General features: G+C 45.9%; 1 protein-coding gene across 4 annotated transcripts in view; it reads left to right on the top strand.

The window, feature by feature from the left end:
- The window catches only part of LOC141166935 (hepatic lectin-like), a 149,866-nt gene that overhangs the window by 101,677 nt on the left and 23,738 nt on the right, over positions 1-24,451 (top strand). For 2 of the 4 annotated variants that reach the window (XM_073654145.1, XM_073654142.1), the window contains exon 2: positions 18,634-18,741. The exons of the other annotated variants lie outside the window; for them this stretch is intronic. In XM_073654145.1, the coding sequence (XP_073510246.1) occupies positions 18,634-18,741 (108 nt within the window). The remainder of the gene's footprint in view (positions 1-18,633; positions 18,742-24,451) is intronic. 4 annotated transcript variants of the gene reach the window in all.

Here is a 24,451-nt window from a genome sequence, read left to right as displayed (position 1 = left end):
TTCTACAACACCCAGCTCCAGGTCCATGTGCAGCTTTCCTGGCCTTGCCCGCATGAGATATGCTGGAGTACAGTTGGTGGAACTTACTGGTATGTGATTGTACAGATCTACTAGGTCCGTTAGTAGGTCTGGCCACTGATTTCTCTCCTCAAGTGGTATGGTCTTTAGCAGGTCGATGATGATGTTATTCATCTTCTCACAGAGACCATTGGATTGTGGGTGGTATGGTGTAGTTCTTATCTTCTTACACCCGTATAGATGGCAGAACTCCTTGAACAACTCAGCCTCAAAGGCCAGGCCTTGGTCGATCAGCACCTGCTCAGGATAGCCATGGGGTATACAGAAATACGCTTGGAACGTCTTTGCTGCTATCTCTGCCGTCAGGTGTTTGACGGGGGCGACCACCAGGAAACGTGAGTAGTGATCCACCATGGTCAGAGCATAAGAGTACCCTGACCTGCTGGGGGACAGCTTGACATGGTCCAGGGCCACGATCTCCAGGAGTCGGGTCGTCTTGATGGGTTGCAGGGGTGCCTTCTGGCTGCTGTAGTCTTTTTTTCTTCTGAGACCACAGGGTCCACAGTCCCGGCACCACCGCTCAATGAAGCTGCGCATTCCTACCCAGTAGAAGCGACACTTCAGCAGGGTCTCTAGCTTTTTCCAGCCAAAGTGCCCCGCCTGATCATGGTAGTCCTCCAACACCATTTGGATGTCTGTCTTGGGGACCACTATCTGCCATACCATCTCATGGGTTTTTGGATTGACGTACCTCCGGCACAGCTTCTCACGGTAGATAAACAGCCGGCTTCTCTCGTTCCACAGCTGCTTTGCTTGCAGAGACGCTTCTTTTTCCAGGGAGGAACCTTCTTGGGTTATCAGCGCCTTGATGAGGCTGACAACCGGGTCACTGTCCTGGGTCTCTTTCCAGCTGTGGTGAGGCAGGGGGTTTAACGTCTTTCCACGCTGCCTCCTGGAGGTCCGTTGCTCGTGGATCATCCCATTCTGGTGAAAGGCAGGCAGCTCAATCTCTTCCAGGTCATCCACTTCTACTTCTGTGTCTGACTGGTGAGGCATCCTGGACAGGGCATCGGCGTTGGCGTTCTTGCAGCCCGCCCGGTATTTAATTGTGAATTGATAATTTGACAGCCGAGCCATCCATCGTTGTTCCAGTGCCCCTAGCTTAGCTGTTTCAAGATGGGTCAAGGGGTTGTTATCAGTGAAGGCCGTGAACTTACTGGAGGCTAGGTAGTGCTTGAACCTTTCAGTGATGGCCCAGACCAAGGCCAGGAACTCCAACTTAAAGCTGCTATAGTTCTCTGGGTTCCTCTTGGTCGGGCGGAGCTTCCTGCTTGCGTATGCGATCACTTTCTCTTGGCCATTCTGCTTCTGACTTAGGACAGCTCCCAGTCATTCGTTGCTGGCGTCAGTATACAGCAGGAATGGTTGGCTGTAGTCAGGGTAGGCTAGGATCTCATCGCCTGTCAGGATCTCCTTCATCTCCTGAAACGACTCGGCTTGCTCCTTACCCCAGTGGAATGGGGGATTTCTGCCTTTGGGGGACTGCCCTACCAGGAGGTCTTGCAGAGGAGCTGCTTTCTTGGTGTAGTCTTTTACAAACCTCCAGTAGTATCCTACTAGTCCCAAGAACTGACGCACCTCTTTGAGGTTCTTCGGCTCCGGCCACTTCTGGATGGCAGTGATCTTCTCCGGGTCTGGTGCTACCCCTTCCGGACTGACAATGTGCCCCAGGTACTGTACCTTTCTCTTGAGCAGGTGGCACTTTGAGGGCTTCAACTTCATCCCGTACCGGGACAGTGACTCAAATACCTCTGCCAGGTGCTTCAAGTGGTCCTCGTACGTTTTGGAGTACAATATCACGTCGTCCAGGTATAGTAACACAGTCTCGAAGTTGCGGTGTCCCAGGCAGCACTCCATCAATCTCTGGAATGTTCCAGGGGCATTGCAGAGTCCAAACTGCATACTGTTGAACTCGCAGAGGTGGAGCTAGGCCTCAGGGCTGCGTACGGAGAGGGGGATGCAGGACAGGCGAGGCCCAGCCGGGTCAGAGCAAGAACGGGGACGGACACAGTAGTCACTTCAGTACCTTTTACTGGTGGTAGTTCAGGCACATCCCGGAGCACTGTAGGGTGAAGGGTGCATATCAGGATCCTCCTCAATGAGCGGGTGTAGGGCCTCCTGTTTCTTGCCTCTGCGTAGTAAGTTTCTGACCTGCCTGAAGCTAGGCCTAACTTTATCTCTGTCCTGCACCGGCTGACGTTGTGGTAGGGCCTTCTCTTGGAGAGCACGCTCCCAGCTTACGGGGCCTATGTATCTCCTGGCTCTGTTACATATCAGCTCTCTGGTGAACCTGGGACCTGTAGTTCTCCAGGGATTCCGGTTATGTATTACTGGGTCGTAGAGATCCCGGTAAGCTCGGACCCGGTGTCCGGTATATGTTTCGGGGTGAGCTGGGTAAGCTCCTCTGCCCCCACTGCTACTCACTTTCCACTCGCCTTCGGCCACGCTCGGGCCCTCACTGTTATGTTCTGCTACCAGAGCTAAGGAAAGAGAGGAGATCTGTCCCTACGATAGAACTCAGCTTGATCCCTACGATGTAACAGGGAACCTGATCCTGCGATCAGACCTGCTAAAGTCCTAAACTAGTCTGTACGGAGACCTATAGATGTGGGGAAGGAATCCCTACAAGTACTAGGGACTGGGAGCAAAATGGACACCTCCTAACAGAAATAGTAGCAGACAGACGAACAAACAAAATATATAGAACACAGAGGTCCGAAGACCAAGCAAACTAATAGAGTTAGATACAGAGCACAGGCTAGCTAAAGAGTAGTAATACAATGAAGTCCAGCAAAGCCAGAAGGGCGGAGCAGGACTAAATAGGCCAACAAGGTCATGTGAACAGCAATAGAAAAAACCTAAGAGCAAGGTTCTAACAGTACCCCCCCCATCTAAGAGGATCCTCCGGATCCCCTAGGACCAGGCTTATCAGGAAATCTCCTGTGAAACGCTCTGATAAGTCTGGACGCGGAAACATCATCCGACCTCACCCATGAGTTATCCTCGGGTCCGAAACCTTTCCAGGCCACGAGATACTGCAAACTACCTCTATACCGTCTAGAATTAAGGATGCGAGAAATTTCATATTCCCCGTCCTCCACCACCGGAGGAACAGAGGCAGAGGCGTTACAATCCGACACAACAGCTTTTTTTAACAGAGAGACATGAAACACCGGATTAATTCTCCAGGAGGTAGGAACCTCCAACCTAACAGCAGATTGGTTGACAACCTGAAGCACCTTAACGGGCCCTACAAACTTGGGACCCAATTTCTTAGAAGGAATCCTCAACCGCAGATTCCTAGAGGACAACCAAACCATGTCACCAACAGCGAACAAAACCTCCTGTCGTTTCCTATCAAAGTAGTCTTTAGATTTTCTGTTAGCCTCCTGAAGATTACCACGCACATCCGTCCAAACTCTCTCCAAATCGCCGGAAAAATTCTCCTCCTCAGGCACGGCAGATACCAATTTGGAGAATGACCCAAAAGATGTCTCCCAGTACAACAAAAAAAAGGCGAACACCCAGCAGAAGAGGATGTATGGTTGTTAAGAGCAAATTCAGCAAGTGGCAGAAACTCAGACCACCCCTCTTGATTGTCTGCCACAAAACAACGCAAGAACTGCTCAACATCCTGGTTTTTCCTTTTTGTCTGGCCATTAGATTCAGGATGATATCCGGATGAGAACGACAAATGAACTCCCAACCTGTCACAAAAGGCGCGCCAAAAACGAGCCACGAACTGAGGTCCCCTATCAGAAACAATGTCAGTAGGAACGCCATGAAGTCTGACAATTTCCTTGACAAAGGCCTTAGCGAGTGTCTTAGCGCAGGGCAGTTTGACGAAGGGAACCAAGTGACACATCTTGCTAAAACGGTCCACGACCACCCAGATGACAGTAAAACCCTCAGAGGGGGGAAGGTCAGTTATAAAGTCCATAGCCAAATGTGTCCAAGGAGCACTGGGAACCTCCAGAGGGCAAAGTAACCCCGCAGCAGGAGTATGTGAGGACTTAGATCTAGCACATATAGTACATTGACGCACCCACTTAATGACTTCCTTCTGCCATCCAGGCCACCAAAAACTGCGACCCACCAGTCTCTTGGTCTCAGAGATTCCGGGATGACCTGCCAACCGAGATTCGTGACACTCAACAAACAAATCTCTCCTAAAGGTCCCAGGCACAAACAACCTCCCATGGGGAGTGTTAGATGGGGCATTCTCCTGTGCTTTAAGAATCTCATCTTCCAAAACGGAGTCCAAAGCAGCTATCACAACACCTTCTTGTAAAATGTTCTCCTCTTTCTCAGCACCGACTATGGGAGAAAAACTGCGAGACAAGGCATCCGCCTTAACATTCTTAGTACCTGGGATGTAAGTAACGGAAAAATTAAACCGCGAGAAAAACAGTGCCCACCTAGCCTGACGGGCATTCAGGCGCTTGGCAGCATCAAGATATATCAAATTTTTATGATCCGTAAAAACCTGAACGGGAAATTCAGCACCTTCCAAGAGGTGGCGCCAGTGTTCAAATGCGAGTTTAATAGCCAAAAATTCCCGATTACCAATATCGTAATTCAGTTCAGTCTCTGAAAAATTTTTTGAAAAAAAGGCACAGGGATGTACTCCATCCCCGTTATCCTGAGACAATACTGCGCCAACCCCCACAGAGGAAGCATCAACCTCAACCAAAAACGGCTTAGTCACATCAGGCTGCATAAGGATGGGAGCAGAGGTGAACCTCTCCTTGAGATACACAAAAGCTTCAATGGCCTCAGCAGTCCACTGAACCGCATCAGCACCTTTCCTGGTGAGATCGGTCAGAGGTTTGACAATAATAGAAAAATTTTTAATGAATTTTCTATAATAATTGGCGAAACCCAAAAACCTCTGTATCGATTTCAAACCAATAGGCCTAGGCCATTCCTGCACAGCTTGAACTTTCACCGGGTCCATCTCAAAACCTTCGCTGGAGATAATGTAGCCCAAAAAACTAATTCTCTGTACAGCGAACTCACATTTCTCCAGCTTAGCAAAAAGCGAATTGTCAATTAATAACTGTAATACTTCACGTACGCTCCGCCAATGAGATTCCAGATCCGGCGAATAAATCAAAATGTCATCCAAATACACAACCACATTTTTGCCGATCAAAGGTCTAAGGATGTCATTAATAAGATTATGAAAAAATGCTGGAGCATTGGTGAGACCAAAAGGCACTAACCAAATTCTCAAAATGACCCACAGGAGTGTTAAAAGCGGTCTTCCATTCGTCACCCTCCTTCATGCGCAACAGATTGTATGCCCCCCGAAGGTCAATTTTAGAGAACCACTTGGCCCCCACTAACTGGTTAAACAGATCAGGAATCAATGGCAGTGGGTAAGGATTGCGTACAGTAATTTTGTTAATCTCACGAAAATCCAGACAAGGACGTAAACCGCCGTCCTTCTTTTTTTTTTACAAAAAAAAATCCAACCGCCACAGGAGACTTAGAGGGCCTAATGTGACCGGCGGCCAAACTTGTCTGTATGTATTCCTCCAAAGCCTTTCTCTCAGGAATAGTAAGGTTAAATAAACGACTTTTAGGAAGAGTCGCTCCAGGGACAAATTCAATAGTACAATCATAGTCTCTATGGGGAGGCAAAATCTGCGATTCCTTCTCAGAAAAAACTCTCCAAAAATCCTGAATAGGAACAGGCAATTCCCCCCTATCCACAGCTGCAATACGCCCGTTACAACACTTGTCATAACATTTATGGCTCCAGGATTTAATTTCATTGGTAGACCAATCCAGTACAGGATTGTGCAATTTTAACCAGGGCAATCCCAACACCACCGGAGAAGGCAAGTTACTCAAAACTACCAAATCCAATTTCTCATGGTGAACACCATTAATAGTGAGAGGAAATTCACAGACCTTGAGAGTAACATTCTTCAAAGGGGAGCCATCCACAGAAACCACAGCAATGGGGGATGACAAAGGTTCGGGTTTTAAATTGAGTTTTTCCAAGAATCCCCCATCAATTACATTCAGAGTAGACCCACAATCGACAAACACCCGAAATTCCATTAATTTTTCCTGAGCAATAGTGGAAGCAGCTAAAAATACACCCTTGGAATTTAAACAGGCAATACGGGCATGACTGACCATTTTTTTTTCTTTCTTCATACGAAGCACACAGCTTTTAATGAAATGACCAGAATTTCCGCAACAGAAACACAAACCTTCAGAAAATCTGCGGTCTTTTTCTTGAGAGCGAGGTGCCATCGCTCCAATCTCCATCGGCTCTCCACTGTCAGTACACACATTCTCATGACCAGAAACTGACATAGCAGAGGATTTGCTCTCATTAACCCTTGCATGCAGTCTCCTATCCACCCATATAGCTAATTGCATAGCCTGTTGCAAATCTTCAGGTGTGGGATAAGCAATTAGCAGGTCTTTAACCCTTTCACTAAGCCCAGCAAGAAACAGACTCTTCAGAGCAGAATCGTTCCACCCTATTTGAGTAGACCACCGACGGAAATGAGTACAATATTTTTCCACATTACCTGATCCCTGTCTTAAACGTCTCAACTCAGTCTCAGCAGATGAGACATGGTCAGGATCATCATATAGCCCCAAAGCAGAAAAAAAACTATCCACTGATCTAAAGCATGTATCACTAGGTTGCAAAGAAAAGGCCCACTCCTGAGGCTCTTTGCGCAAAAGTGAGATTATGAACCCTATGCGCTGGGATTCATCCCCAGAGGACCTGGGTCTCAAACGAAAATACAATAAGCAAGCATTTTTAAATGAAAAAAATTCTTGGTGTTCACCAAAAAATAAATCAGGCAAACGTACCTTAGGCTCCAAGAAATGTGCTCCAGGACAGTTACTCACGTGCTGATGGAGCTCGGCCACCTCCAGAGAGAGTCCCTGCAGGCGTTTAGCCAAATCCAGAACCGACACCATGATGGAACAGAAAAATCTTTCCTTAGAGAATTTGCAGGCTGGACTTACTGTTATGTTCTGCTACCAGAGCTAAGGAAAGAGAGGAGATCTGTTCCTACGATAGAACTCAGCTTGATCCCTACGATGTAACAGGGAACCTGATCCTGCGATCAGACCTGCTAAAGTCCTAAGCTAGTCTGTACGGAGACCTATAGATGTGGGGAAGGAATCCCTACAAGTACTAGGGACTGGGAGCAAAATGGACACCTCCTAACAGAAATAGTAGCAGACAGACGAACAAACAAAATATATAGAACACAGAGGTCCGAAGACCAAGCAAACTAACAGAGTTAGATACAGAGCATAGGCTAGCTAAAGAGTAGTAATACAATGAAGTCCAGCAAAGCCAGAAGGGCGGAGCAGGACTAAATAGGCCAACAAGGTCATGTGACCAGCAATAGAAAAAACCTAAGAGCAAGGTTCTAACACTCACAAGGCTACTCACTTTAACAGCAGCTTGCTGCTCTTCCCCGCTCTAACAGGTGTCGGCACACCTTGGGCTCACTTACTTGAGCTACAACTGCGTCTGGACTGGGCTCCACTGCAGGCTGACCTCTCTCAGACTTGACTCTCTGTAGACTCCAGACTAGACTGAGCTTGACTCTGTATTCAGGTCTGCACTTGCTGAACTCTCCAGAGGAACTGCTTACTGCCTAGCTCCACCTTCCCTATTTATATCCCTAACGGGCTCCCTCTGCTGGTCTGAGGTGGAAGGTGGAGATGTGTGAATGTTTATGGGGGCCTCTTGTGGAGGATTCCATTAATGCATCCTTCTAGGATCTGTGGTACCAAGCGCAGGTGGGCGCCACACCTCATTCACCAGGCCCACTCTGGAGTAGAGCTTCTGCAGAGTTCCTGCTCCTCTTACTAGACACAGACACCTCTCTCTCAGACTCACTACTTTTCACTCCCTCTAACTAAGATGGATCCCCCATTTATACTCCTAACAAATTCTCCCCTAAACTCCTTCCTCCACCCACACCCACTACTTGGTTCTCCCTCACTCTGGTTCCCCCCACTCCAGCCATGGACAGGGCTCAGCAGAACACAGTGCATCTTGCCCTTCCAGCCAGCCTGGAGCAGTGTAGTGTTGGATGCAGGTGTTGGGGTCCCGGGCTGCACCCTTTCCTTACCAGAGAGTTAGGCACCACGGATGCAGTACCTCTGTTGTTATGATCTGCTACAAGCATTAAGGAAAGACAGGAGATCTGTCCCTACAATAGAACTAAACTGGATCCCTATGATGTAACGGGGAACCTGATCCTGCGATCAGACCCGCTAAAGTCCTCGGCTAGTCTGTACGAAGACCTATAGATGTAAGGGAGGGATCCCTACAAGAACTAGGGACTGGGATAAAGTTGGACACCTCCTAGCAGAAATTATAGCAGTCAAAGACAAGCACACAACAAAGAACCTAGAGGTCCGAAGACCTAGCAAAACTAACAGAGAACGGTAACAGAGCACCAAGCTAGCTCAAGAGTAGTAAATACAATGAAGTCCAGCAAGGCCAGGAGGGCGGAGCCGGATTAAATAGGCAAAAATGGTCATGTGACCAGCAAATTAGAAAAAACCTAACAGGAGAGTTCTAACAGTACCCCCTCTTCTAAGAGGATCCTCCGGATCCCCTAGGACCGGGCTTATCAGGAAACCTCCTGTGAAACGCTCTGACAAGTCTGGAAGCAGAAACATCATCCGCCCTCACCCATGAGTTATCCTCGGGTCCGAAACCCTTCCAAGCGACGAGATACTGCAAACTCCCTCTTTACCGTCTAGAATTTAGGATGCGGGAAATTTCATATTCCCTGTCCTCCACCACCGGAGGAACAGTGGCAGAGGCGTCACCAACCGACACATCAGCTTTTTTCAACAGAGAAACATGAAACACCGGATTAATCTTCCAGGAGGTAGGAACCTCCAACCTAACAGCAGATTGGTTAACTATCTGAAGCACCTTAAAGGGCCCTACAAACTTGGGACCCAATTTTTTTGAAGGAATCCTCAATCGCAGATTCTTAGAGGACAACGAAACCATGTCACCAATAGCAAACGAAGCCTCTTGCCGTTTCCTATCAAAGTACCTCTTAGATTTTTTGTTAGCCTCCTGAAGATTATCACGCACATCCGTCCAAACTCTCTCCAAATCACCGGAAAAACTCTCCTCCTCCGGCACAGCCGATACCAATTTGGAGAATGACCCAAAAGACGGATGTCTCCCAGTACAACAAAAAAAAGGCGAACACCCAGCAGAAGAGGATGTATGGTTGTTAAGAGCAAATTCAGCAAGTGGCAGAAACTCAGACCACCCCTCTTGATTGTCTGCCACAAAACAATGCAAGAACTGCTCAACATCCTGGTTCTTTCTTTCTGTCTGGCCATTAGACTCAGGATGATATCCGGATGAAAACGACAAATGAACTCCCAACCTGTCACAAAAGGCACGCCAAAAATGAGCCATGAACTGAGGTCCCCTATCAGAAACAATGTCAGTAGGAACGCCATGTAGTCTGACAATTTCCTTGACAAAGGCCTTAGCGAGTGTCTTAGCGCAAGGCAGTTTGATGAAGGGAACCAAGTGACACATCTTGCTAAAACGGTCCACGACCACCCAGATGACCGTGAAACCTTCAGAGGGGGGAAGGTCAGTAATAAAGTCCATAGCCAGATGTGTCCAAGGTGCATTAGGAACCTCCAGAGGGCAAAGCAACCCCGCAGCAGGAGCATGCGAAGACTTAGATCTAACACACACAGTACATTGACGCACCCACTTAATGACTTCCTTCTGCCATCCAGGCCACCAAAAACTGCGACCCACAAGTCTCTTGGTCTCAGAAATTCCTGGATGACCTGCCAACCGAGACTCATGACACTCAACAAACAAATCTCTCCTAAAGGTCCTAGGCACAAACAACCTCCCATGGGGAGTGTTAGATGGGGCATTTTCCTGTGCTTTAAGAATCTCATCTTCCAAAACGGAGTCCAAAGCAGCAATCACAACACCTTCTTGTAAAATGCTCTCCTCCTCCTCAGCACTGACCATGGGAGAAAAGCTGCGAGACAAAGCAAACGCTTTAACATTCTTGGTACCCGGGATGTAAGTAACGGAAAAATTAAACCGCGAGAAAAAAAGTGCCCACCTAGCCTGACGGGCATTCAAGCGCTTGGCAGCATCAAGATAGATCAGATTTTTATGATCAGTGAAAACCTGAATGGGAAATTCAGCACCTTCCAAGAGATGATGCCAGTTTTCAAATGCAAGTTTAATAGCCAGCAATTCCCCATTACCAATATCGTAATTAAGTTCAGCCTCAGAAAATTTTTTTGAAAAAAAAAAAGGCACAGGGATGTACTCCATCCTTGCTTTCCTGAGACAACACCGCACCAACCCCCACAGAAGAAGCATCAACCTCAACCAAAAACGGCTTAGTCACATCAGGCTGCATAAGGATGGGAGCAGAGCTGAACCTCTCCTTTAGAAACACAAAAGCTTCAATGGCCTCAGAAGTCCACTGAACCGCATTAGCACCTTTCCTAGTGAGATCGGTCAGCGGTTTGACAATAATAGAAAATTTTTTTATGAATTTTCTGTAATAACTGGCGAAACCCAAAATCCTCTGTATCGATTTCAAACCAATAGGCCTAGGCCATTCCTGCACAGCTTGAACTTTAACCGGGTCCATCTCAAAACCTTCACTGGAGATAATGTAACCCAAAAAACTAATTCTCTGTACAGCGAACTCACATTTCTCCAGCTTAGCAAAAAGCGAATTGTCCATTAATAACTGTAAAACCTCACGTACGCTCCGCCAATGAGACTCCAGATCAGGCGAATAAATCAGAATGTCATCCAAATACACAACCACATTTTTGCCGATCAAAGGTCTAAGGATGTCATTAATAAGATTCTGAAAAAATGCTGGAGCATTGGTAAGACCAAAAGGCATAACCAGATTCTCAAAATGACCCACAGGAGTGTTAAAAGCAGTCTTCCATTCATCACCCTCCTTCATGCGCAACAAATTGTATGCCCCCCTGAGATCAATTTTAGAGAACCACTTGGCCCCCACTAACTGGTTAAACAAATCAGGAATCAATGGCAGTGGGTAAGGATTGCGTACAGTAATTTTATTAATCTCACGAAAGTCCAGACAAGGATGTAAACCGCCATCTTTTTTTTTTAATAAAAAAAAATCCAACAGCCAGAGGAGACTTGGAAGGCCTAATGTGACCGGCGGCCAAGCTTGTCTGTATGTATTCCTCCAAAGCCTTTCTCTCAGGAAGAGTAAGATTAAATAAACGACTTTTAGGAAGAGTCGCTCCAGGGACAAATTCAATGGTACAATCATAGTCTCTATGGGGAGGCAAAATTTGTGACTCCTCCTCAGAAAAAACTCTCCAAAAATCCTGAATAGGTACAGGTAATTCCCCTTTTTCCACCGCAGCAATACGTCCGTTACAACACTTGTCATAACATTTAGGGCTCCAGGACTTAATTTCATTGGTAGACCAATCCAGTACAGGATTATGCAATTTTAACCAAGGCAACCCCAATATTACTGGAGAAGGCAAATTATTCAATACTACCAAATCCAAATTCTCTTGATGAACACCATTAATAGTGAGGGGAAATTCACAGACCTTGTGAGTAACACTCTTCAAGGGAGAGCCATCAACAGAAACCACAGCAATAGGGGATGACAAGGGTTTAGGTTTTAATGTAAGTTTTTCCAAGAATCCCCCATCAATCACATTCAGAGTAGAACCACAATCCACAAATACCCGAAATTCAATTAATTCTTCCTGAGCAGCGGTAGTAGCAGATAGGAATACTCTCTTTGTATTTAAACAGGCTATACGTGCATAACTGACCATTTTTTTTTCTTTGTTCATACGAAGCAAACCGTTCTTAATAAAATGACCAGAATTTCCACAATAGAAGCACAAACCTTCAGAAAGCCTGCGGTCTTTTTCCTGAGAGCGGGGTGTCATCGCCCCAATCTCCATCGGCTCTCCTTTGTCAGCACAGACCCTCTCAGGACTTGGAGCTGACATAGTAGAGGATTTGCTCTCATTAACCCTTGCACGCAGTCTCCTGTCCACCCGTATAGCTAATTGCATTGCCTCCTGCAAGTTTCCAGGTGTGGGATACGCAATCAGCAAATCCTTAACCCTTTCACCTAGCCCTGCAAGAAACAAGCTTTTCAAAGCTGAATCGTTCCACCCCACCTGGGCAGACCACCGACGGAAGTGAGAAAAATACTTTTCCACATTACCTGATCCCTGCCTCAAACATCTCAATTCAGACTCAGCAGATGAGACACGATCAGGATCATCGTACAACAAACCCAAAGCAGAAAAAAAACTATCCACTGATCTAAAGCACGGATCACTAGGTTGGAGAGAAAAAGCCCATCCCTGAGGATCCTTGTGCAAAAGTGACATTATGAACCCTATGCGCTGTGATTCATCACCAGAGGATCCGGGTCTTAAACGAAAATACAATAAACAAGCATTTTTAAAGAAAAAAAATCTTGTTGTTCACCAAAAAATAGATCAGGCAGACGTACCTTTTGGCTCTACCAAATGTGCTCCAGAACAGCTACTCACGTGTTGTTGGAACTCGGCCACCTCCAGAGAGAGTCCCTGCAAGCGTTGAGCCAAATCTTGAACCGAGACCATGATGGAAACTGGAGGTCTTTCCTAAGAGAAATTTTTGGGGCTGGACTTACTGTTATGATCTGCTACAAGCATTAAGGAAAGACAGGAGATCTGTCCCTACAATAGAATTAAACTGGATCCCTACGATGTAACGGGGAACCTGATCCTGCGATCAGACCCGCTAAAGTCCTCTGCTAGTCTGTACGAAGACCTATAGATGCAAGGGAGGGATCCCTACAAGAACTAGGGACTGGGATAAAGTTGGACACCTCCTAGCAGAAATTATAGCAGTCAAAGACAAACACACAACAAAGAACCTAGAGGTCCGAAGACCTAGCAAAACTAACAGAGAACGGTAACAGAGCACCAAGCTAGCTCAAGAGTAGTAAATACAATGAAGTCCAGCAAGGCCAGGAGGGCGGAGCCGGATTAAATAGGCAAAAATGGTCATGTGACCAGCAAATTAGAAAAAACCTAACAGGAGAGTTCTAACATCTGTGGCGTCTGAACCAGCAGGGGTGCCACACTCTTCCCTCCGGAGGGCCTCGGTCTGCGTCTCCCACGGGAACCCCATGAGGTCCCCTCCCCGGTTATCCCACCGAAACTCTTCTCCTCCTGGGCAAGTAACCGGGGGTGCAGGTGCTAGGTGGGGTCTGGGACGGGAGATTCCGCCTGGAGACCGGGGAGCAGGTTGGCAGAGCAGGCGCCCAGGGTTGGAGGTTCCGCCAGGGGGCCCAGGGGTAGGTCGGTGGAGCAGGCGCCCGGGATCGGATGTTCCGCCGGGGAGCCCAGGAGCAGGCTAGCACTCTCAGCGCCCTGGACATTGTGTCTCTCCTTACCTGCTCCCGCGGCCGCACTTGTGCTGTCCTCTGCCTCCTGGCTCCGTTCAGGTTCCTCCGGGGCTGGGACGCTGCTGGTGGAGTTCAGCGCTGGCTGCTGCCGGATCATCAGCTTCTCCAGCAGCTCCTTTTTCGAGCCGGCGATGGCGTCCTGCTGGGCCCTCTCCATCCTCTGGCCCAGCTTCTGGATTTCCACCTGGAGGAATTCAGTATCCTCCAGGGATAGCTCTACCATGGCCTCCTCCAAGGTAAGAGGCCTTGCCGCCTGTTGCAGACCACGGATGGGAGCTGGCTTCTGACTCTCTATCTTGCCCTCCGGGTGCGGCCTGTCTGGACTCCTGGAGACTCCACCCTGTCTCCCAGGTTTCTTCTCTCCTCTACCCTTTCGAGGGCGGTTCCATGGCAACTTGCTGTCGGACACACCTTGGGGCGGCCCCCCCCAGCTTGATGGACACATCCACATACATAGTCACCGTTGCTCAGGGCGGGCCTCGCTTTTGGCGCCATTCTGGAACCCGGCCCACGATGGGAGGCGGTTTCTTGTTGTCTTTTGTCTCGCACATAATGGCGCCCGTTCTTCTGGGGCGGGCGCCACATTCAGTATAAAACACAGTCTTTAGGCGCACAATACCCGGTGATAACGGGTGGGCTCATATCCTGTTCGTGACGCCAAAGATGACGCGCCCCCTGGGCCGTGGGGTACTCGGTGCCGGGCCGGTCGGCGTTTGGGAAGATGTCACAGTGGTGGTGACCCGGTCCGTGACCCAGGGCGGTCATTCAACAGGGGAATATTTACAGGGGATTTATGTACAAAGTTTGTGACGCCACCTGTGGTATGCGGCTATGTGGAGCCGCCGCTGCGGAGCAGGTCCTCTGGAGCTGATGTCAGTGCAGCAAAGCTGGTGTGGCTCTCCACAGGTAGAGCCTAGCTCCAGGGCAGTGTAGATGGGATAGGTTGTGCTGGGCGTTGTAGTGCAGGGTTTGATGGCGCAGAAATAATTACAGAGACAATGGGGTGCAGTCCTCAGGGTTTTTACTCACGGTTATTGCAGTCCAAGTTACAGGTACCAGCATAACTTATCTCGTCGTGCTGCGCTTACTCGGGGAGGGGTTCAGTCCACCCTCAGATATCTCCGGAGTACTTAGTGGGACCCCCTTCTGTGTCCTCTCTCTGGCCATCTCCCTGCACCTCCTACCAAGTGTCCCAATCAGGTACCTGCGGGTCTTGTCGGGCGACGTCTGCTCCGTCCCCTGGGTCCTCTATAGCTACCTTCTTGGTGAGACTGATATGGACTGTTGGCTGCAGGACTTGAAATACTGCAGCCTCCGGTTTCTAGTTGAGACAGAGTGCTCTGCTAGTTGAGGGACCGGTCCCCTTTGTGTGGCCTGACCCCTCCACCTCCTGGTAGATTCGGGCGTACGGGTGGCCTCCAGCACTGCCCGTACCCCCCTGGGGTCCCTTCCTCGTTCCTGGAGCCCTTCCTGCTCCTCTCTCCTTCTCCCTCAGGCCTGGGCCTCTCCTCAGGCCCTCCTACTGAGCAGAGCTCCTGCAGAGCCTCTGCTCCTTCCACTTCTCCTCCTCTGACTGGCTTGTCTTTCTAAGATGGCTTATCTATTTATACCTTCCTCTCATGTGCTTCCCTAACTACGTCCTCCACCCACACCCACGACATAGCTCCTCCCAACATCTAGGGACCCGGGACTGTGCTCTCCCTTAGGAGCAATCTCGCCCTACCCCCACTGCGGGTATGTGTTGAATGCAGGTGTTAGGGTTCCGAGTTGTACTCCTTCCTTACCTGAGAGTGAGATACCACACCTCTGGGTGAGATGCAGTACCTCTGTGGCGACCGAACCCTCAGGGGCGCCACATATGCATATATCTCTTCTTTTGGAAGGTGGGAGGGGGCCCAATTGGAACTTTTGCTTTGGGAACCTGTGATTTCTATGTATGCCACTGGCCTTCCACATGCCCATGTCATTATAATTCAACATGCCCTATCCTTCACTTTCACCAAAACATCTCTTAGCGGAGAGTCAGGGCAGTACCCCGAAACAAAGTGTCTGCAAATTGAGCTTTTGGTTTTGGCTTTAATCCTAAATCATGTCACAAGGCTCGTTAGAGAGTCGATATTTACTTTTAGGATTGCTACTTCCTATAGGTGGCACTACAGTTCTAGTCCTCTTCCTCTCTGAAGAGACAATTTGCAGGAAGCCCCCATACACATCAAATGGTCAGTTAGTTTTGCTGGTATTGCTTGACTTTACAGTATTATGTATGGGGCCTAAAGGATGGCCATGCATTCCACTGCAATTTTTGTTCCCTAATTATATGTAATTTGAGCTAAAAATTATTTTTGAAATAAAGGGAAGATGAGCAACTGTGTCAAAGAAATTTGCGACCTTTAAACCATGTCCTTTTGTCTAGGATTTAACTCCCCTTTCATAAAAAATACTGGTTTCGAAAAAACCCTGCTTCTCAGCTGCAATTTCTTTTTTTTAAAGCTTTATTCCCATCTCCAAGATCCTATCCCAATATGTAGTTGGTATAAAAATAATAATATTAACAAATATCTCCAAAAAGAAATAAAGTATGGCTTTTCTGATTTGCTGTGTCTCTTTCCTCATGTGCAGGCATTGCAGGACCTTAGGTATCCATGGTTATGACCACTGATACAGTGACAGATAATTAGTTGCTAGTGGTCGTAACCATGGATACCTAAGGTCCTGTAATGCCTGCACATGAGGAAAGAGACATAGCGAATCAGAAAAACTATACTACATTTCTAATTGGAGGTAATTGCTAATATTATTATTATTACACCTACTACATATTGGGATAGAATCTTGGAGATGGGAATACCCCTTTAAATCCTGTGCTTTATTTACTGAGTCTCTGCCACTGCTCCTGGTGTCTGTTACTGTCTACATCGTTATCGACATGATGTCAGTGATGCAGCGAATAACTGATCTCTGATGGCATGGGCCGCACAGAGCAGCGGAACTCACCGATTGGCTGCTGAGCTGTTGATGTGACATCAGCCCTGCAGAGAATAAGTGACATCTAGAGAAGCAGCGTAGATTCAGCACTGGACCTCGGAAAGGTGAGTAAAGCTGTTTTTTTGTTTTTTTTAATAAACTGCAGCTGGGGACGGGGTTTTCTGAAATTGGATAACCCATTTAAAGGATATGGACACTTTCAGAGGTGTTTCTTTTTAATTGGCTAAAAGTGCATGTATTTTGGGCTACATATCATTAAAAATTGTAAATAGTTTAGCTTTCACAGCTTTTAATCCTGTTTATGACAATGTTTGTAACTTTTATCTTTCTTCTCCTGACATTTCCGAAGCTGATTTATGACCACCTCAAAGTTGAGCTGAACTTTGATGCGGTCATAAATCAAATTAAAGAACTTCAGGAGCACAAAAGAGACATAAGTTAAAAGACCAAATAAGAAAAAAAGTCAAAACCAATCCACGACACTCACTAGAAATACATTTGTTTTTATTCCGATATAAAGTGCAAAGTAGGAGTTACCATGGAAGGACTTAAAGGGGTTGTCTGGTTGAAATTGATAAGTCTGCAGTTACACACTGCGCCCTGGTAGGATTCACCTGTTTCTGAGCTGGTTCCGGTGATGATGTATGTGTTCTGCTTACTCTCGGGCAAAACCCGTCTAGTGGGCGTGTTCTCACTCTATATACTTGTATTGAGAGAGGCCGCACCCCGTCTAGTGATACAGCCTCGCTCAATTCAAGTGTATGGAGCGAGGCATAACCCTCTGGCCAGGAGTATGTATAACGCATACATCACCGCCGGTCCCAGCTCAGAAACTGGTGAATTCTCGCAGCGCGGCAGAATGTGCTGTGGGGGGATTCATAAGTCTGCAGTCACACAGGTGACTTTAATACAACAAGTGGCCAACGTATGTTTCACCTCCTCAGACGCTTTCTCAGGGGCAACAAAATCAACAAATCGCTGATCAGTCTCTGCTACTCCCTGTGGCCTTGTCTGGAATTTCATTGATAGAATGTAGATCTGTCTTTCAGAATGAGCTACTTTTTTACTTCAGCACCTGACAATACCCCAAAAAATCCAACTCAGCAGATACATACCACAAGTGAGCATGTGTCCCACGCATTTGTGTTACAAAAAAAAGAACTGATGTTTAACAGAAAATGGCGTTAAATGGCCTTTCTGGCTGTATAAAATCAATAGTGTATAGCCAGGTAAAGCATTGCTTAGCTATACTTTTATAACTTTATCCTACAATTACATCCAGGTCATTTTGTGATTGTTGTTGAAACTACACTGACACTGAGGTTATTGTGAAGCTGAATCACTTCTCATGGACAAGCCATGAGTCAGGGTAGTCAAGGAATCCGAGGTCAAAAGCCAGGAGGGTACGTCCTAAACAGAGGGAAGAGACAAACGTGTAATCAGGTGATGGTCCAAGGTCAGAATACCAGGAGGGAAGCAGATCAGAGCAAAGGGAGCAGGCAAAATGGATGGTCGGGCAGAAAGATTCAAAAGCAAAACACAAGGCAAAGAGAGACAAGCCCCACAGAGCTGAATGTACATCTGGCAGAGATCTGGAACAATAGCTGGGCAATCACCTGGGACTGAGACCACCTGTAGGCAGCCCAGAACCTCCCAGTCTCAGATTGGCCAAACTGTCAATCAAAGCACTGACAGCTCAGCACGTCCCTGCATCAGATTGGACAATTGAGCTGTCAATCAAATAATGACAGCTTCAGCACATCCTTGCAACAGATTGGATGGCTGAGCTGTCAATCAAAGTGCTGACAGCTCAGCACGTCCCTGCATCAGATTGGACAATTGAGCTGTCAATCAAATAATGACAGCTTCAGCACATCCTTGCAACAGATTGGATGGCTGAGCTGTCAATCAAAGTGCTGACAGCTTCAGCACACCCTTGCACCAGATTGGATGGCTGAGCCATCAGTAACTGCATCCCAGACACATTGAGGGATGGAATCGTGAGTTATATTAGGAAAAGTCCACCAGGTCCAGTCACTTTTCCTGTCCTGTAACTTTTCTTTTTCAGAAAGAATATGTTCTTACTTTAAGGAAAGACCGGTGATCATCACATACGGACTGCTGGCACTTTCATTTATCCTGGTTATTGTTCTCTTCGCAACTGTGCATTCTAAAAGTCAGTCACCTTTTTGTTCATTCATTGCCATATATTATCTGTATTGCATTTATTTTCATGCTATCCAATTCCTGACTATGCTATTTGTACATAGACCCCTCCACTTGGGTCATATTAGAGATGTAACTCTAAAAACCTGGGCCACAAAGCAAAATAGGTAACATGTTATGATGATACAGCCTATAATCTTAATTAGCCAGACAATTCGATTTGCTAAGTCAAGAGAAATACACTATTGTGTTACGTTGACTTATAAATGTATTTGCATTTCTCTTGCTGATCAAAAAGGTCATAGTATTTGTATAACCCTGAATGCTGAATTCTATTCCTTTGGAAAGAATCATGTTTACTATGCTAATGACAAATTGTACTAAGCTAGCTGAAAGTTTATTTACAATAGCTCCTATGATATCAACTATGTAAATAGATTAGCTCAAACAATGATAGGTGAGCCCTGCACCTTTACAGATTTGATGCAGAACGTTTTTGTCTCTCGCTGGCAGAAAAAAACGCATGCAGATTTACATGCTTTTTTTCTGCCAGGGAGAAGCATTTTTCAGCGTTTTTACATGCGTTTTTTCAAGCGCTTTTCCAAGCGTTTTCGCTGCATTTTCGCAGCCGTAAAAACGCAGCAAAAACGCTACAAGAACTCTATGTGGGCACATAGCCTTACCTGTGACTAATGAACCTTGAACTGTGGATGTGTACTTAAATAGGACGTGCTTCTGTAGCAGTCAGACTTGAAACAGAGATTGGAGAAAGACTTTACAAGGAAAATGAGAGACATCCTTCAGGACAGTAGATGGATTGCATGGCATTACCCAAAGAGACACAGATTTGTATTCTATATGATTCTAGTCTAGTCAGCCCTGACTGGAAAGATTCGGATCTGCTCCATTTACCATCAGAGATAAATGGATACATTTTGGGGAGACCAGGTTGGGACGAGGAAGTCACCTGGCCCCATGGATATGTTGTTTGGGGTTGCCAGGAGGGACCAACTGGTCGCCTGCAACCCACGGAGACATTCGGAGAAGCCAGATTGGGACCCGCCGGTCATCTGGCTCCATGGAAACTCTCAGAGAGGCCAAGTTGGGACTCTCGGGTCTCCTGGCCTTGTATCTCGATGGACTGCTACCTTCCTAAGCTTGCCACTACCTTCTTTCTGTGAGGGCCCGCCACAAGCGAGGGACCACTGGTTGAGGTAGTTGGCCCTGGAAGTCTCCAAAGTCGCTGTTCTATCACAAGCGGGCAGAGAAGGAAGGGTGAGACTGTGTAATGTTGTAACATCTTGGGTATTTGCTGGGACTGTCCTGTGTATTTTTGTGGTTCAATAAAGTATTGCCACACTGTTTTACCCTCACCCTGTGTTGTCTGAGTAGCATTAAGCCCACGGAAGACCCCGAGTCTTCACACATGTCCATAGGGATTATTTATGTACAGGAGCTGCGCCAGCACCATCCTTAGTGAGTGACAGCCTGTATATTGCTGCTGTCACTCTTCTGCAACAACTGGGATTAGAGATAATTCGGATCCTAAGTAGACAAGGAAATTTCCAGTGCTACTGATTATTTTGGCTGTTTAACCACTAAGATGCCATTGTCAATAGTGACCGTGGTCTCTAAGCATTAAGACAGAAGGAGGAGACGTCCTTCTGTTACCCACTTGCTCTGCTACAATGAGATATCAGGGTGCCAAACAATTATTGTCTTGTAAACACAAAACAAAGCGTTTTCCTGCCTGGATGTTGGTGTGCACTGGGGTCGGTCAAGTAGTTGTGTGTAGTCAGTGCTAGCTATACTTTAATTGCAGTGAATAAGAAAGATGGGGTGCAGACGTCTTCTCTTCACATGAAACAGAAACCCAAAAAGTTAGTGTACCTGTCAAGTCCCTTGACTCTTCCCACCCACTCCTATAGCAGAATGGTTGCAGACTTCCTTAACCCCTTTACTCCTGAAGGTGGTTTGCACGATAATGACTTGGCCAATTTTTACAATTCTGACCACTGTCACTTTATGAGGTAATTACTCTGGAACGCTTCAACAAATCCCCCTGATTATGAGACTGTTTCTTCGTGACATATTGTACTCCATGATAGTGGTAAATTTTCTTCGGTATGACTTGCGTTACTTTGTGAAAAAAAATGGAAATTTGGCGAAAATTTCGAAAATTTAGCAATTTTCAAACTTTGAAATGTAATGCCCTCAAATCAGGAAGATATGTCACACAAAATAGTTAATAATTAATTAATAAATCTACTTTACATCAGCACAATTTTGGAACCAAGATTTTTTTTGTTAGGAAGTTATAAAGGTTAAAAGTTTTCCAGTGATCTCTCATTTTTTCAACAAAATTTACAAAACCATTTTTTAAGGGACTACATCACAGTTGAAGTGACTTTGAGGGGCCTTTATGACAGAAAATACCCAAAAGTGACACAATTCCAAAAACTGCAACCTCAAGGTGCTCAAAACCACATTCAAGAAGTTTATTAACCCTTCAGGTGTTTCACAGGAATTTTTGGAATGTGGAAGAAAACAATGTACAGTGGTGGCCAAAAGTATTTGCACCCCTGCAATTCTGTCAGATAATACTCAGTTTCTTCCTGAAAATGATTGCAATCACAAATTCTTTGGTATTATTATCTTCATTTAATTTGTCTTCAATGAAAAAACACAAAAAGAATTGTCCTAAAGCCAAATTGTATACAATTCCACACCAAACCTAAAAAAGGAGGTGGACAAAAGTATTGGCACTGTTTGAAAAATCATGTGATGCTTCTCTAATTCGTGTAATTAACAGCACCTGTAACTTACCTGTGGCACCTAACAGGTGTTGGCAATAACTAAATCACACTTGCAGACAGTTAACATGGATTAAAGTTGACTCAACCTCTGTCCTGTGTCCTTGTGTGTACCACATTGAGCATGGAGAAAAGAAAGAAGACCAAAGAACTGTCTGAGGACTTGAGAAACCAAATTGTGAGGAAGCATGAGCAATCTCAAGGCTACAAGTCCATCTCCAAAGACCTGAATGTTCCTGTGTCTTCCGTGCGCAGTGTCATCAAGAAGTTTAAAGCCCAATGGCACTGTGGCTAACCTCCCTAGATGTGGACGGAAAAGAAAAATTGACGAGAGATTTCAACGCAAGATTGTGCGGATGGTGGATAAAGAACCTTGACTAACATCCAAACAAGTTCAAGCTGCCCTGCAGTCCGAGGGTACAACAGTGTCAACCCGTACTATCCGTCGGCGTCTGAATGAAAAGGGACTGTATGGTAGGATACCCAGGAAGACCCCACTTCTTACCCCGAGACATAAAAAAGCCAGGCTGGAGTTTGCCAAAACTTACCTGAGAAAGTCTAAAACGTTTTGGAAGAATGTTCTCTGGTCAGATGAGACAAAAGTAGAGCGTTTTGGGAAAAAGCATCAACATAGAGTGTACAGGAAAAAAAAAGGCATTCAAAGAAAAGAACACGGTCCCTACAGTCAAACATGGCAGAGGTTCCCTGATGTTTTGGGGTTGCTTTGCTGCCTCTGGACTGCTTGACCGTGTGCATGACATTATGAAGTCTGAAGACTACCAACAAATTTTGCAGCATAATGTAGGGCCCAGTGTGAGAAAGCTGGGTCTCCCTCAGAGGTCATGGGTCTTCCAGCAGGACAATGACCCAAAACACACTTCCAAAAGCACTATAAAATGGTTTGAGAGAAAGCACTGGAGACTTCTAAGGTGGCCAGAAATGAGTCCAGACCTGAATCCCATAGAACACCTGTGGAGAGATCTCAAAATGGCAGTTTGGAGAAGGCACCCTTCAAATATCAGGGACCTGGAGCAGTTTGCCAAAGAAGAATGGTCTACAATTCCAGCAGAGCATTGTAAGAAACTCATTGATGCTTACCGGAAGCGGTCGTTCGCAGTTATTTTGGCTAAAGGTTGTGCAACCAAGTATTAGGCTGAGGGTGCCAATACTTTTGTCCGGCCCTTCTTTGGAGTTTTGTGTGAAATGATCAATGATTTGATTTTTGCTTCATTCTCTTTTGTGTTTTTTCCTTGCAAGCCAATTAAATGAAGATAATAATACCAAAGAATTTGTGATTGCAATCATTTTCAGGAAGAAACTGAGTATTATCTGACTGGTCTGCAAACCATGTCCTATGAGGAACGGTTGCAGGATTTGGGAATGTTTAGCTTGCAAAAAAGAAGACTGAGAGGAGACTTAATAGCTGTCTACAAATATGTCAAGGGCTGTCACATTGTAGAAGGATCATCTTTATTCTCATTTGCACAAGGAAAGACTAGAAGCAATGGGATGAAACTAAATGGGAGGAGACACAGATTAGATATTAGAAAAAACTTTTTGACAGTTAGGGTGATTAATGAGTGGAACAGGCTGCCACGAGAGGTGGTGAGTTCCCCTTCAATGGACGTCTTCAAACAGAGGCTGGACAGACATCTGTCTGAGATGATCTAGTGAATCCTGCTTTGAGCAGGGGGTTGGACCAGATGACCCAGGAGGTCCCTTCCAACTCTACCATTCTATGATTCTATGATTCTATGAGAATTGCAGGGGTGCCAATACATTTGGCCACCACTGTACATTTAACTTTTTTCAAAAAAAATGTTACTTTAGACCCACATTTTTTTAATTTCGTAAGTGTAACAGGAAAAAATGGACCCAATAATTTGTTGTGCAATTTTGTGAAAATGTGAAATTGCACCATACCATTTGTTGTGCAATCTCTCCTGAGTAAGCCGATACCCCATGTGTGGAGGAAAACCACTGTTTAGGTGCACGGCAGGGTTTGGAAGGGAAGGAGCGCCATTTGACTTTTTAAATGTAAAATTTGCTTGAATAATTAGCGGATGCGATGTCACGTTTGGAGAGCCCCTGATGTGTGTAAACAGTGGAAACCCCCCACAAGTGAAACCATTTTGGAAGACACTCCAAAAAAAAATGCGGGGATCGCTTGTGCATGGTAGGCAATCCCCGCGTGTTTTTTTGGGCTGTATAACAGCCACGAAACATATGGGGCGGAGAGTCGAGCTTGTCACTTGAGCACATGCGATACTCAGTGCATACCCGAGCACCCGATGCAAACTCAAGTAGCGAGCACTTGTGCTCAACACTAGTCACCATATCATCATCGTTTTTTTTTCTTTGCTTTTGAAAAAATACCAACCCTAGCACAACCCCAACCCTAGAGTTTATTTTTTACGCCGTTCCTCGTGCAGTATAAGTGATTAAACGACTTTATTCTTTGAGTTGGTGTGATTACAGTGATGCCAGATTCATATCGGGTTTTTATGTTTGGCAGCTGTCACACACTAAAAGACGCTTTTTTTTGCAAAGACTAGTTTTTGCAATCATTTTTCCATATTTTGGCCGACAGAGTTATGTAAGGGCTTGTTTTTTGTGGGACAAGTTGACATTTTTATTGGTACCATTTTCGGGCATGTGACATTTTTTGATCACTTTCTATTTTTGGGAGGCAGAATAAACAAAAACCAACAATTCAAGATTTTTTTTTATGCTGTTCCACGTGTGGTAAAATTGATAAGGTAGCTTTATTCTCTGGGTCAGTATGTTTACAGCGATACTACATTTATATCTTTTTTATATTTTGGCACTTTTACACAATAAAGACTATTTTATAGAAAAAATAATTTTTTTTGCATCACTTTATTCTGAGAGCTATAACTTTTTTTT

Source organism: Phyllobates terribilis, unplaced genomic scaffold (assembly GCF_046119375.1).
Source record: "Phyllobates terribilis strain yellow unplaced genomic scaffold, ASM4611937v1 Scaffold_11__3_contigs__length_659146591, whole genome shotgun sequence".
In the NCBI taxonomy this organism is placed as follows: domain Eukaryota; kingdom Metazoa; phylum Chordata; class Amphibia; order Anura; family Dendrobatidae; genus Phyllobates; species Phyllobates terribilis.
The sequence above is the reverse complement of the archived record's forward strand: the minus strand, read 5'-3'. Positions and strand labels throughout refer to the sequence as shown.